The 15,120-nt window shown below is 49.6% G+C and overlaps 1 protein-coding gene across 6 annotated transcripts in view; it reads right to left on the reverse strand.

Moving 5' to 3' along the window:
• Positions 1 to 223: 223 nt before the first annotated feature.
• The window catches only part of LOC105276288 (homeobox protein cut), a 130,386-nt gene continuing 115,489 nt past the window's right edge, over positions 224 to 15,120 (reverse strand). The window contains exons 5-8 of one of the 6 annotated variants that reach the window (XM_026972292.1): positions 7,676 to 8,012; positions 6,587 to 7,247; positions 6,221 to 6,494; positions 224 to 5,887 (exon numbers count right to left, since the gene is read on the reverse strand). In XM_026972292.1, the coding sequence (XP_026828093.1) occupies positions 4,200 to 5,887; positions 6,221 to 6,494; positions 6,587 to 7,247; positions 7,676 to 8,012 (2,960 nt within the window). In that variant the 3' untranslated portion in view covers positions 224 to 4,199. Of the gene's footprint in view, positions 5,888 to 6,220; positions 6,495 to 6,574; positions 7,248 to 7,675; positions 8,025 to 15,120 lie in introns of all 6 variants that reach the window. The other 5 variants (XM_026972290.1, XM_026972293.1, XM_026972289.1 and 2 more) reach the window with 5 other exon arrangements.

Consider the following 15,120-nt stretch of genomic DNA (forward strand, 5'->3'; position numbering starts at 1 on the left):
GCTAGAAAATAAGAAGGGGAGGAGAGTAAGATAAAAGCGCGTGCTCTCAATGTCTCCAAGGCGGCAATAACTTGTTATTGGTATTTAGCAATCAACTGCTCTGTCTTAGTTTGAAAGTTCTCTCATGGAAGATACGGATACTATAGTTTACTCGTAGAACGCGCCGTGCGTAGAGGAGATATTAAAGACCCTTAAACTAGATCGTCAATAAATCTCTCATATATCTTCAATATTTTGTATACCTTATTTATTTCCTTTTTTTATCTTCGTATAATAATCATAAACGTACAATTTAAAACAATAGTGCTCGTGTGCTTATGCAATGTACAGGATACTCTTTAAGCTATAATACAGTTCGAAATGAAATACAAATCAATAGACTATTACTTTAGGTAAACCTCCTTGTGTGTTTTTTATCTTTTTAATACATTATTTTTTATTCGCTACTGGATGACAGTGTCCATTCGCGTGGTTCATTCACTTCTTCTCCCTCCGTTCTCTTTTGATCGTATGCCCGCGCACGTGCGTTCCCGTGTACGCGCGCGTCCCTCCTCCGCGCATCCCGGGGGGCTTCAACAGCTTTTCTCTTTTTTTTTCTCTCTCTCAATGTCTATCTACAATTATCTCTTGTTGTAAAATATTCATTAATTAGGTTTACGATATGATTTCCCTCCTTCCCGCCGTTGTCGATACGCTGACGCAACCGCTTTCGTATATCCGCATGCAATTTACGCACTTGGTGCATTCTTCGTTACGTTATGTTACACGTCCGCCGTAACACTCTACAGACGGTCGTCGATCTTCGCCCTCTCGACACAAAAGCTGTACCGTTTAAATAATTAAAGCTATCGGCTATCTATATCGGCTATCCTGTATCTACAAAGAACCTATATATGCGGGTACGCATCTTCGCGAACGAAGAACGGGGAAACAATCATAATCGCGTGTATACATACAGGAAATAGTAAGGCGTCCACATCCATCGCGAGCGATCGGCCTAACATCGCTGTTGCTCATCTTAGGGTGATTCTGAAGCACGAGCTCCGTTCCGATCGACGACGATCGATCATGAATGCGCGATTGGAGCGGATGCCCCGCGTCAGTCGTATAAAACCGTATAATCGTAGAATAATTAGAATAATAATTAGAATAATCGTACATTCTGAATCCAACGAGATTGATAAAAAGAGGTCGAATGCTCGGACTAAACGTACAATTTGATATTCGAAGATTTGAGCTCGCATGCCGCATTTTTCCCCGCTTGGTCGAAAGCTGTTCCCGGAGTTTCCTTTTTCCTGTTTTTTTTTTCATTGAAGCCTTATCGATACCCCCCAACCAACAATCGAACCGCGAGAATCACCCGATCCCGGCCGTCACCCCGATCGCTCGTCGACAGGCCAAATCAGCGTCGTTTCAAGTTACACGGGATGTGATCGCGCGGATGTCGGAGTATGTACATTCGATACACCGCGGTCCGATGGACTTCCGTCGTGACGATTCACGAAGAACTTAAAAAAAAGAAAAGAAGAATCGGTGGCGAGGGGGTGGATAGGTGGAAGAGAATCGATCGATCACTGGTCTCACGTTTTATGCAATGCCCTTCTCTGGAAGCGATCGTCTTGCACGAGTTCTCCGCGTTCCCGCAATCATCATGCAATGCCGTTCTCGCGCTCTCTCACTTCTTGCTTCCTTCCCTCCTTTTTTATTATTTTTTTTTCGTTAACTGCGGACTAGAATTTAATCGAAGATTAAAATTTATTCTGGTAAATACTAGTTTGATTCGCGTAATAATTCGAGGACTGTCTCTCGTTCTCTCTCTCTCTCTCTCTCTCTTGCGAAGCTGATCACGCACAGACACTCGCGCTCATGCTCATTCGCACGTTCCTTTCGCTCTCTCACTGTCTCTCGCTGAATCGCCTCGAAGTGTCTCCCGCACATTTCTCCCTTCCTCTAGGCATCAATAATTTACGGCAAATTCTCATAATTACGTGTTCTCCCTTTGCGCCGCTTATAATAGCCCGTACGCTGCATTTTCACGGATCGCAACGAGCGGTTCAGCGGAACGCGTGGCGCTTAATCCTCTTTCTTCCCTTACCTCGTCGTTCGCCGCTGATTACGCGAATCCATTTTCTAAAGTGTGCAACACGCCGACCGCGCGATAGGTGAAAATTCAGCGTGCGGCGTCGCTCGATGTGTTATCGCTCTGTTAGTCTGCGTGGATATATTCGTATGCTATTAGATAGTTAAGTATGGTAAGTAAGTAAATATACAAGATCGCGGATGTGTATACGTGTGTGCGTACTTCTGTACCTGCTATGTATGTATGTATGTATGTATATGGTTGATACGTGTATACGTGTGTGTGTGTGTGTGTGTGTGTGTGTGTGTGTACGTAGTTTCCTTTTTGTGTATGTGCGTATTCCTCGAAATTACTTCCCTCCTTCCTTCTTCCTTTGTACAGATATTTACATGCGGCAGAATCGCACGTCCACCAATTTAGACAGGCGCGACTTCTCGCCTCGTTCGGTGAAATCGGCGCTGTCTGATTCGTCTTTCGCTCGCACGCGCGTTTCCTCTCTCTACGTGTCGTCGCAAATATAAGCTCTATCACATTGGCTTCGCAAGCCACATTGTTGTCGCGACAATGATTCTAATGTAGTAATACAAAATAATAATGATTATCGATATATAATAATGACAATAATAATAGTAGCAATAGCAATGATAACGTAAGCCCGATAATACGACAATATTTAATGATAATAATAATAATACAATCGAAATAATGTTAAATAATAATTGTCAAAGATAATAATCATCACCAAACGTTTCTCTTTTTTTAGCGCAGCTAATACTTCCCAACAAATAGAAAAAGGAAATTTAAATAATCATCTCGTGAAACGAATAAATTTACTTCTTTTTTGGTATTTTACATTTCTGCACGCCGTTCAACATATCAACGTAAAAATAGTAATCGATGACAGTGCTTGACTGAGAATTTTATATAATGATAATAATAATAATAATATTATAATAATATTAATATAATATTAATCATAATTATAATAGCAGTGAGATAATAATAACATTGGTAACGGTCTTAAGTGATCATCTTTCTCGCAGTTTTATAAATAGACGGAATAAAAGCAAAAAGTAGGAAAATAGAAGAGGGAAAGAAGGAAACGTCGAATCTTAAACCGAAAACAAGAAAAAGGTACGTAACTGGAGAGAGAAAGAGAGAGAGAGAGAGAGAGGAATATATAACATTAACATCTTAATTACTATATCGAAGGATAGGGAGGCGAGTATAAACAATAACATGAATCACAATTATGCAATAATCATTAATCGGCCATACCGTCGCGCGCAATTTTCATTAAAAATCAATAATAATTCGATCTAACAATTAGTTACTGGGAGATTGCACTGTGGCGAACCCGGACCGCCTCCGTTTTCCACGCATCGTCTAGTCCGCTTGTCTCGCTCCCCCTCCGCCGGAATGATACCCCATCGTCGATCATTCGTCACTCGAGGGAAGGTGTCATCCAAGAGCGAAAGCAGCCCGGAATTCTCTCGAGTTTCGAGTGAATTGCAACGAGAGCCCTTCGTTGTTGCTGTTGTAGTCATCGTCCTTTGTCGTCGTTGTCGTCGCCGTCACCGTCCTCCTACAGCCGGCCCCGTTGTACTTCACAGTCTTCTAAATGATACGATTTCGCCGTCGACCCGCGCGCACCGACACACTAAACTTCGTACCACTTGCCGCGTAGAAAACGTCACAACGCGAGTCCTTTTGATTGAGCTCCGTTCGGTTTTTTGATCGTTTTTGTTCTCTTAATGCCTGTTGTCCGTCGACCAGGATATTTCTCTCGTTTTCTGCTCGATGAAGAAGACTCCGGCCGCGGAGTCCACCCTCCCCCAGACCCGTACACATCGTGCTTGCCTCTCTATGATAATGCCCTCGTGGTAGGCAGGACTCGGTCCCGCACGACCGAGTCCTATAACTGGTTTCCTCGTTTAAAACTTAACTTAGACACCGGTGATCCTCGCGAGAAACGTTCTTCCGTGCGAAGCATTCGTTTTGGCATGTCTCAGCAGCGTGAACCAGCGGGAGACGCGTCGGAAACCTCGTCCCAGTCTCGACTTTGCCCGAGACTCCGAGCTCGCGGGTAATTCCATGGAATTTTGCGTCCCGGCCCGTCCTAGTAGTCCCACGTTTCCTCCGACTCGTGCTTTACCACATCTTTCGGACTTTCCTCCGTGGACTGCTGCGTCTGTTGCGCCGATGGCGGTCTGAGTAACGTCTGCGGACTGTTCTGACCAGACTTGGGACTAGGCAGCGGACTGTCCCGATCGGGTCCGTTGTTGCCGGATACGGACGAGACGTCGCTCTGGGCGTCCTCTTCGTATCGGTCCTGCACGGGAGTTGGCTCGACCCTTATGGTTTCCTCAGCCTCCCTCTTCACGCCGTAATCATCCGTCTGCATTACGCAAACGCCATTGATGATGACTTCATCGCCCGCCCTCGTCGGCTCCTGCCATTCGGGGTTCACCCATTGCGGTGCCGCGGGTTTCCGCCTGTTCGACCTGGCCGTCGTCGGCGCCGTCGGCGTTTCCGCGGGCTCCCTTTTTATACTGCTGGCCGATCCTTCCGAGTCCTCGCTACCAAGATTACTCATCGCGTCCTCGACGTCTTCATCCTCGAACTCCTGATTGGGCTCCCTCTTCAGGGCGTTCATCGAGAGATCGAGACCGGAACACTGCTCCTTCAGCGCGTTGCCCACCAGGGCCGCTAGGTTGGGATTGAAATACGGAGAGTAGGGCAGAGGCACGTTTCCTAGGCCTAGCCTCTCCTTCTGGATCTCCAGCAGTCTTTGGTTCAACAGCAATCTGAATTGAACGGGATCGAACGGCTGGCCGGGCTCCCGCGGCGATTGCGGTTCCGGCTGGCCGTGCGGCGTCTGTTGCTTCAGTCTCATGCGGTGATTGTGAAACCAGTTGGTTATCGTTCGTGACGATAAGGCGAGTTCACTGGCGAGGAACTCAATGGTGGCCACATTCGGATACGGGTCCAAGGCGAAGGCGAGTCTGAGAGCTTCCTTTTGCTCCTCCGAGAAGAGCACGCGCTGCTTCTTGCCGGTGGTGGGCCCTGGGCCGGGCGACGCTGCATGATAGAATTCGGCGGTGTCGTTGCTCGAGGTGTCGGAACTATTGTCGTGACCGGGGCCGCTGCTGCGTCGTCTCTTGTTCGCCTCTCGTCGTTCGTTCTTCAACGCTTGCAATCGATCGATATTGTGCGCGTCCGATAGCCAGAGTTGCATTCTGATGAACGGCTCTCGGCCTTTTATGCTGAGCATGTGCCATGGTTTCGGTTTACTCAGCAATTCACTGACAGAGCCTTGCGACAGGCCAAGAACCGCTTCGCCGAAGATCTTCTGGCCGATGTTGTTTGCCAATAACGCTTCTTTGATCTTCGTAGTGATCGTCTGCGTGTCGAGATCCTGAGTAAGGGCAGCCATCTCGTATACGCTCGGTGAAATGTGCGGATGGAGACTACGAAGGGGCGATGGTGCCATTTGATGGTGTGGCGAGTGTAACGACATTTGTTGCTGCTGCTGCTGTTGCTTCTTTTGAAGTTCCTGCATGCTGAGCTGAGTATGAGGATGGTGCGGCCCAGGCGGGGTCAACATCATTGGCGGTGGCGGCTGCGGGTGCTGCGGATGTTGAGGACTCTGCTGCGGCGGACCGAGCTGCATTTGATTTTCCTGCTGATGCTGCTGCGCCGCTGCTTGCGCCGCCGCTTGCGCAGCAGCCTGCGCCTTCGCCGCGTTCTGCAGCTGTTCCTGGACGAGTTTTGTCGGCGGCATCGGTTTCATAGGCGTTCCGCACGCTATAACAACGAGAGATTCATTCAAGGCGATTCCGCGGGTACACCTGAATATTTATAGTCCGAAAGCTCATCTTCTACGGACGTCAGAATGCAATTTTTTTTGTTTTTTGCTTCTAACTTATAAAAATTACAGCGAGACAATCGCAATTTTAACTCCAACTTGTTCTATAATAAGATAAAAAAGTTGCATCTGCGTGTCGCAAAAACGTCATGCTCGTTTAGAATCATTACTCTATCGTGACAAGGTAGGTATAATTGTGACCTCGTGCTCGATAGATATACCGGAGCTCCCGAACTACATTGATAATAAAGTAACAAAACATCTATATTGACCTGAGTTAAACTTACGAGGCAGGCCGCCGTAGCCGCCGGTCCTCATTAGCTTCTCCGGAGCGATCTTGTATTGGCTGGCCACCAGCTTATGCACCGCATTGTCGTCCTCGAGGAACATCTTCATCCGGATGAAGGGTTCGCGGCCTTTCTGGGTCAGCATGTGCCACGGTTTGGGACGCGCGAGCAGGTCCGACACCGATCCCTGAGACAGACCCAATACCGACTCGCCAAATAGCCGCTGCGAGATCGAGTACTGAGACAGCTGTTCCTTCACCTATTCAGCAAATACATTGATATTCAAGATTGGTCGTGTGAATTACACGAGTGATAAACTGAACGAAGCTCTATACTTACGATTTTACTTACCCTCTTGACGATGTCTTCAGTGTTAAGATTGTTGTACATGTCGAACTGCTGTTGCGTGATCGGAGGAAGCACGGCTTTCAGCGGCCTCTGATTGGCCGAGTGGTGAGTTGGCGTGGACGGTTGGCTTATCAAACTGTTCGTGATCGAGGCCATCCTCTGAAGAGGACTGGCCGCCGCCGCACTAGAGAACTCTTCATTGGGCGTCATCGCCGGTGGAAGTATGGAATTGCCAAGTGGTGAACTCGCGCTCGAACCGCCTGGTGTCGATTGTGGACCCGTCGAGTCCTGTTTCGGCCTCACTAAGGAGAATGCACTACCGGCATGTCTCATCGCTTCCTCCATTTTCTCCTTCTCCTCCTCCGATACGCCGTTTATCATCTTGTTGCGCGGATCTATCTTGCCCAGACTCAAGTCCTGAACACCGCCACCACCATTGGCGGCCAAATGGTGCTGTTGGAGCGCCTGTTGCTGAAGCGCTAACAGCCCCGGAAGTCCAGGCAGTCCCGGCAGTCCAGCTATTGAGGGATTCTGCCCCGGTGCGGCGTTCAGCTTCTGCAGCTCACGATGATAAGCGTCCAACGCCATCCGAATATCCTCCTGGGTACGCTCGATACCTTGCAGACCGCTTTGGGTGCCACTGAAAAAATGCGGGAAGATCGCACTACGATCAATCGAGGTCGTGTGCTGTCCTCAATAATAATCACTCGCGGTAATGCAACCCGTTCATGAACATCGTACAATAAATCGTCAGGTCAGCATTTAAATCATGTGCCCGGCACGATTGGGAAATCTTTTTTAAATTACGGCCGAGATCCGCGTCGTGTTCGAACTGCATCGACCATCTCTACTCGATTTACGTAACACGGAAAGCTGCGCCGTCCAAATAAGATTCCCTCATCACGAAACGGCGGTTTGTTCTTGACATTTCGTGCCGTGGTATCCGAGTGGGTATAGCGCTTAATTCAGTTTGCGTTTTGCGCGAATCCATCCGTTCGATCTTCGTTCTTATGCATAGGCGGCAGAGATTGGCGTCATCCGCACAGGCTGCGATATAAACTTCGCAGGTCCGTGTCACGATCGTGATCTTACCTAGGGAACTCCCGCGGGCGAAGGTCCTCCACTCTCCTACCCATCAGCTTGGCCAGCTCCTCCTGGTAGATCCTCACCACCTTCTCCTGAGGAATGTCGTCGTTCTCGTACTTCTTCAGTCTCCTGTTCTGGCTGTCCAATCTGTCCTTGTTGAACGGGCTTGGGCAACCGATCCTGTTCGGGCTCTTGCTGTCGGCATCGTTTGACACCTCGTGCTCACCCCGCATCTGCATATGTCCCGACTCCGAGAGAATATGTGCCAATCTTTCGTCACTCATTTCTGGCGGACCACCATCCTGTGGTCCGCGTGCGAACGCTGGCATTCCCTGCTCCTTGCCTGAAACATACTCTACGGGTGAGGCACAACTTGTGGTGTATTCTTACTCAGTTTTTTGTGGGTCTTAGAAATACAAACAAAACTACATATGTAAAACTAAATGCAAACGAAAACATATATATATGCACATAATTCGCGACATCTTGCTCGAAATCTTTCACAGTGACATCAATTGCATTATTTTGAACATTTTCTTTTGCCAATTTATGTAACGAATAAATGTTAGAACGCAGTTGCTCGATTGTGTGTTCGAGCATCTTGCTCTTCGATCAATAGACGCTCGGCAATATAATAGGCCTTATTAATGATGAATCAATCTCGCATAAATGCCAATCTCATATAAATAGAATCGAAATTATTCTTGCAAACTGTATTGTGTTTTGAAGAATAGACGCTGAAGAACGCAGCAGCCTACATGGTAGCGAATCATATTTATAGGATGATTCTACGCTCGTGAGCAATTAATACCACGCGCAATCGATAACTGCGTGCAGCACCCGAAGGCGAAGTATACTCTCAACGACGATAATTAAAATATCCTCTTCTGGACCCTCTCCCTTGCGGTCTTCCCTCTGCAAGAGCATAGTCCTCCTACGTGTTTCCCGTCTAATTGACCAATCAGCTGCAAGATTCAGACGAGCGCAGCATCGATCACGTCTTTGATTGCTCTCGCGGGCGTCGCGGCGCGAGTCGACAAGCGACGAAGGACGACGTGCGGATTTCGGTAGAAAAAAAGATCATATCCCTCATGCCTGTGTGTGCGTGACGAGATTATCGAGACCTGACGTTTCTCAAAAGTCAAACCGCATGATCGCGAAATCCGTTCGATTCACATTTCCACGATCACGAAATTGCGCTCAGCAAACGCGCGCGCTCCGGAGGTCGATGCAGCTGCAATTTCTAGCATCATTTTGTATCGCTGGCTGCGTAGGCGCGGATTATCATCGGTACCGTAAGCGTAAGCAATCGCGACGTCTGCGGCGAATGTCGAATTAACTGAGGAATAATGTCTCTTCTCCGCTTCACATCTCCGCGTCGGGTCGTCTCCGTATCGGCACGTCCGCCGGAAAGTTCAACCATTCTCGCGGCAATCCGCGAGTCACGTTCCATCTTATCGTACGCTTTATTAATACGTCGAGATGAATACTAGCACGGCCAGTGTATTAGATGTATGTCGTGGAGAAATCGACGATTGAGATAACATCCGCGGGAGACCGCTGGCGCGATCGATGATCGGGTGGGTAGCAAGGCCTGAGGTCGGAATGAAATCGGGAATGCAAAAGGGAGAACGATGACGCGCACACGATCGCGCATTGTCGCAACGCTTGAATTTCTGCCAAGAAACCCGCGCGTTTGCCCCTCTCCTTCTATAGGCGTCTATAGACGCGTAGAAGCAACGGGTCTCCGTAGCGCAACGCGGATTCCGGAGCCGTCGTATAATCAGACGCTATTAATGAAATATTTATAAGGCGAGAAGCTCTGGATATCAAGATGACCGACATGAAATAATTTCTTTTCTTTTCTTTCTTCCTTTTACGTGGCCACGTAATTGGGAGCTAAATGTGTCAGGGGGATCGCGGCTCGTGGGCAAACGTTGTAAATCTTTATCGTCTCATAAATATGCATTGTTATATTGCCGGCAATTTTATCGCTGAATTCGGAGAAGCATACGTAACGATTACGTGTACGGAATAACGTTTGCGGGCGCACGCCGAGATAAAAGAAATGAGGTCACTATTACGCACGTCTTTTCTGTGGGTAAACTATCTGCGGTCCGGTTAGCGAAACCGGTATTATCGTTATCGAACGAAGTGTATCCTTCGAATCCCGGTAACCGATGCCTGATAATTCAAACCGTATACAAGAAATCCGTTTCGCACGGATGTGATTAATTCGGGAAATGTCGTGAAACTGAAGTGAATTTCCTTCTCGTTCACGAACTCGCCGAATTCTGCACCTTGACAGGAAACCGGCAGTGAGAGGATGGGTCACTTGCGTCACTGGTGCAAGTCTTCCTCTCCGCGTTTAACGCTTCGACGGCATCGCACGTGGGAAAGCTTACGCGAATCGCGCGTCGGCTGATTACACGTTCGCGAACGACCGACATCCTCCCACAACTTTCTCATAGGAAATCTGGAATAAGCAGTCGGAGCAATAAGTATTATCGGAGGAGCGCGATCGCGAACGATGCTTTATGGCGCGTGCAAACGCACGACGACGAGCGCAATTATCCGCCTGTCGTGCCACATCCGCGGACGCTCTCTCGTCGGTCCCGCACACAATGAACGGTATCGCCGCGGATTCTCGCAATGTTTCTCTCAATTAAGAGGCCGTGTTTTTCATTCTCTTTTCCACACAGGTTTGCCCAATCGCGAATCAACCTGCGTGTGCCACTTTTGCGAGCACGCGTGCGTATCGCGGGTGCCAGCAGATTTGACGAAACTAAATCTCGAGATCTGTTTCGTCAAGCATCAAAGGATGTTGCGTCGCGGGGAGACATGAGGCAGGATCGCATTATTCTGAAAAAAAAGAAACGCATTGTGTGTCCCCGATACGTGGCGCGCGATAAGAGAGATACCATCTCATTGCGATTTTCGATCGACCACGCGCGTCGATCTTCTCACGGTCTGAAAAATCTCTCGTCGCCGCGCGACAAGTCGCTTGGAAAATGGTCCCGGCGTCAGCGTGTCGCTTGCGCAACGTCGTCGCGACGCACGTCGCGCATTGTTACGAGCTTCGCGCAACTCGAAATCCATACTTTTCTCAGCGATTGCGCGCCCGCGTTTCGCCTCTCGGCACCTCTCGGTCTCTCACGCGGCGGTGGATGGCGAAACGTCACGGTCGACGTGCGTCCCGATCACGTCGCGGCATCAAAGACCGGTTACGGGGAATCGACGAAAGAGAGAACAATCGCGTTCGCGCGCAGCGCACAATGGGGCCGCGCGACGAGAAACGGGGCGGTGGAGGTGGTGCGCGTTCACGTATATACGCGCGTACTCCGGTGCGTGCCCCGCCGGAGAGGAAATCGTAACGCACCGGCGGCAATTACGTTCGCGCGCGTAAAATCGTCCCGGCGCATTCACGTGCACGAATACGCGTCGGCGACCCGTGCGCACACACGAGCGCGTTACGAGGGAGAGAAGTGCCGACAATGGCGAGGAGCAGAGGCCCCCCCCGCTACCACTCGCGCGTCTCGCGATTACAAAATCTGGAACGATTTCGTGGGAGCTCGCAGGTAACGGTGACTTAAGAAACTCAGCCGATTGTTGCGGGAGCACGCGAGCGAGCGAGCGAATGAGCGCGAGCGGGTTGCGACGCTTCCGAAAGCGCTACGCGCCGCGACTCGCGATCGCGCGCTCCGATCCGTGACGAACGGCAGGGCACCGTACACGAGGATACCGCGTGGAAACTGACGGGCAACGGAGATGTCCAGGTCCCCGGCAATTAACCCGACATTTCCGTAAAGCTGCCTTGTTAATTCGGGGGGCAGCTTAACGCGGCAGTGCTCGCGCGACCGATTAAAGCTGGAATATTCTGTTACACGGCGCTTAAGTGGCGTCATCAAGATAAATACAGCGAATAATTTCATTATCTCCGAGCGATGCTCGTTAAGTAAGGAATTGATAATTCGCGAGTCGTCCTCGATATGGTAATTCGCTGAGTGGTCAGCTCGGTGGAACCTTCAGGGAACGTGCTTGCCGTTCATGATGATTCCACTTCGGAGATAAGCGGGACGAGTGCGCGTGCATATTTGTTCGCGTCTTTTGCGTTCCAGTCATCCCGATAACTGGTTGCACTGGTCCGTAAGAGACGTCCGTAAGGGCGCTGTTACTTCGGGACGAAACGTCGATCGGACAATTATCGAGTGTTCTAATTAGACGGAGGAACGCAGCGAGATCCTCGAAGTATAAAATACGCGTGTAACGCTGGAGCAGATGCACTTCTCTAAATATTCCGTTTGAAATGTCCGCTCCATGGACACTATCGCGAGCGCGATCGCGCGCGAAAGAACGGGGACGCGTTTGCATCCGAAAATCCTCGTATCCGCTCGTGCTCGCGCGAATGCGTAACGCGAGACGCGATAGAAGGTGAGGCTACGGAGGTGAGCGCAAAGGGAAGGCAGATAGAGAACAGAAAACCTGATAAAATCGGCGGAGCGCTAATGAACGGAGCTCGTTCGCTCGCGAAATACGCTCACCGATTGCGTTCAGCAGCCTTCGTCCTGATGCGTACCCGTGCGCTTGACGAGGAGCGCGCGAGGAGGAGCATTATCCTCGTCACCTTTCGCGGGCATAGACGTGCACGTTGTTGCGTACGGTCTGTTTAATTGACGGTGAGATACGCGAAACGTTCGCTCGTAGCCGCGGGGCACGGCGTATCCTCCGGTACCCTCACCGGTACCCCTTGCCGGAACCCTCCCCGCTGCGCGGGTAATTAAAGAGGAATCGTGCGTGTTCGCGGCCCAGAAACCATTCTCCCGCGTCGGATCAGATCCAAGACCAGCTCTGCTTTCGACAGAGGCCGGTGTAATTCAAAACGAGTTCATTCCCGATCCAGTATGGGCATTGCGAGCGTACGTACACGTTAACGTAACTCGGCAGTCATAAAGAGGAATTGTTTCTTTCACGGGACGGCACTGCGAAGATTCCGCAACAAAGCCCTGACGCATCGCACTCGTAATGTATTGAGCGTAAAAGTACATAGCGGCGTATATAATAATTTTTCTCTCAAGGATCGAGGCGGAAAGTTTACGCGAGCATTACGCGCTTGTAAAAGCCACTTGAAAAAAAAAGTTACGTATTAACGTCGCGGCCGATCAATAAATAACTGCCCCGCGGATTCCGACGCGGACAGAGACTGACAATCGGTTGGTCTTTCAGTGACCCCTGCGAATCTCATCAGTCGCGCTGTAATTTTGGTTTAATACATTCTGTGTATATGTGGGTGTTACACAGTTCAGCTGATACTGCCGGCACGTGTGAGGGCTGCCACGGCTTTTGAAATCGCTGTCGCACTTCGATAGCGTTATCTCTTTCGGATCGGGTCAACGTACGCAGATGAGTTACTTTTGTAGCCGCGCTCGTCAGGCGAACTTTTCTGGCTATAGCCCTATATATACATATACACGGCATACGCACGCGTGTGTATGTGTCCCACGTGTGTACTGTGCGTTAGTCACTGTTAAGCATCGCTAATCATAGACGGAAATCATGAAAAACTTTAATCACGCCCATAATCGCGTTCCTCTATAAAACGTGATAATTATATCAGTTATAAAAGCGTAAACGTCCCATCGCACGGGAAATCACAGTTATATGGCTGTAAGTACGGCCTGTAACGTTCCTCGCTGCAAATCATCGCAACCATGATTTTCGTTCATAATGGCCGTCGTGCGCCGCGAAAAGTCTTCGCCGCAAGGATCCGGCAGCGGATCGCGCGCGCGCTCGCGTGCTCGTCGCCGCAGGGAAACAAAATTCTGCAATAAACTGACTTGGAGCCGGACCAACTATGTTTATTACGGTAATCTCGCTGCGCGTTGCTCTTGGTGCAGCCGCTTAGATCAATTGTGCTGCTGCGCTCCACGAGCGCTATAATAAACCGCTTGGACGTGCCGCGCGCTCAACAGTGGGCCAAGATCCAGATATGTTTGTCGTGAGATTAGCGGGTTTCCGCGAATGCGCGATTTTTGTACTCCCCCCTAAGTGACTGACTGAGAGATATCCATGTAATTTATATAGCTGCGCAACGGTGATTTAGGCCACCGAAATCCGTGGACCCTGGCGACGTTTTAACTGGATCGGGATCGCCTCACCCTGAACTACACGCGCGAATAAATTTATTGCCAGCGCTAGATGCAGGCCCGTGCGCTTGTGGAAAAATTCTCGCTGGAAAATTTCGTAAATACAGAAGCTGAAAACCGCATCGCATGCATGTGATATCGATGAGTAATTTGCGCGGCATTCCCATGACGAGTACGGCGAAGTAAAATGAAATCATTCTGATTCGAGATCAATAGTTCTTTTATAATGGTAGCAGCGCTCTTCAGAGTGATAAATAAGGTGATCACAAAGTCGATTCACAAATCACAATGAAGCTTTCAGCGACAGGTTGGTATCGCGCCGCCTGTGCCTGTCTATACAGCGCGATGAGTCGTTAGATCAGGTATTTAGCCCGACGCGAACTTATCTTAACCGACACCTCCACCTAAAGCTAGGCGGCGCCTTTCAGGCTTTATAAAGCCGCCGATTTTTGCCCATAAATCATGCCTGATTATAGAAGTTTCGGACATTACTCCAAGTATATTTATGCCGTTGAAACGCGGCGGACTCTCGTTACGATCACAAAAGGGGCCTCATGGCCGTGACTCGTACGAACAAACGGCCGCGGTGAATGATTAATCCGACGACCAAAGAAACCTCCGTATTGATGATCGTGCTATACTTTTTAATGCGGACAATAAATATCCCACCGATCATAACTATTCTCGTGGCTGGAAGGCTCAGATCCGTAACAGCTGTGAATTGCTTCGCCGTCTGCGTTTCAGTCGACTGATGCACAAGTGTGCTACACGCGAGCGTAGCTCAACGTAGAATCTAGACATAAAAAATATCGAAAAATTCAGATTTCCGCGCAGAAAAATCTGTAGCGCTAAGGCAAAATCTGCATCTAGGTAAACGCGATTAACGGTGTTGTTACTTGTTATCGGTTGCCCCTTCGCGACGACTCGCGACGGCCAATCTCGATGGCTCCTGCAATTCTGATTTACCACCGCACTCACGCCATGGGATGACACGCACACACGCGTTCCTATATAATTTTACGGCCGGCGCATCGGGAGAAACGTTACGACCCCCTAAGTTTTTGTCAGGACGGTTCCTGTCCCGCCACCCTACGCGCGCGTGTTCGCTAACCCTTCGTTCCCTGTTGCCGCTCGATCTCTCTCCCTCTCGTGCGCGTGCATTCCGTCCTGCTGTAATGCCCCGTGATTGTTGTTGTACCAGAGATCCGACGGAAACCGACAATCCATTGACGCGGCACGTCGTGCTCCGGCTGAATTTTATACACGTTTTATTTCGTCACCGGACGTGGAGGGAAAATGATGGCATTG

The sequence above is a fragment of the Ooceraea biroi genome, chromosome 9, assembly GCF_003672135.1.
Source record: "Ooceraea biroi isolate clonal line C1 chromosome 9, Obir_v5.4, whole genome shotgun sequence".
In the NCBI taxonomy this organism is placed as follows: domain Eukaryota; kingdom Metazoa; phylum Arthropoda; class Insecta; order Hymenoptera; family Formicidae; genus Ooceraea; species Ooceraea biroi.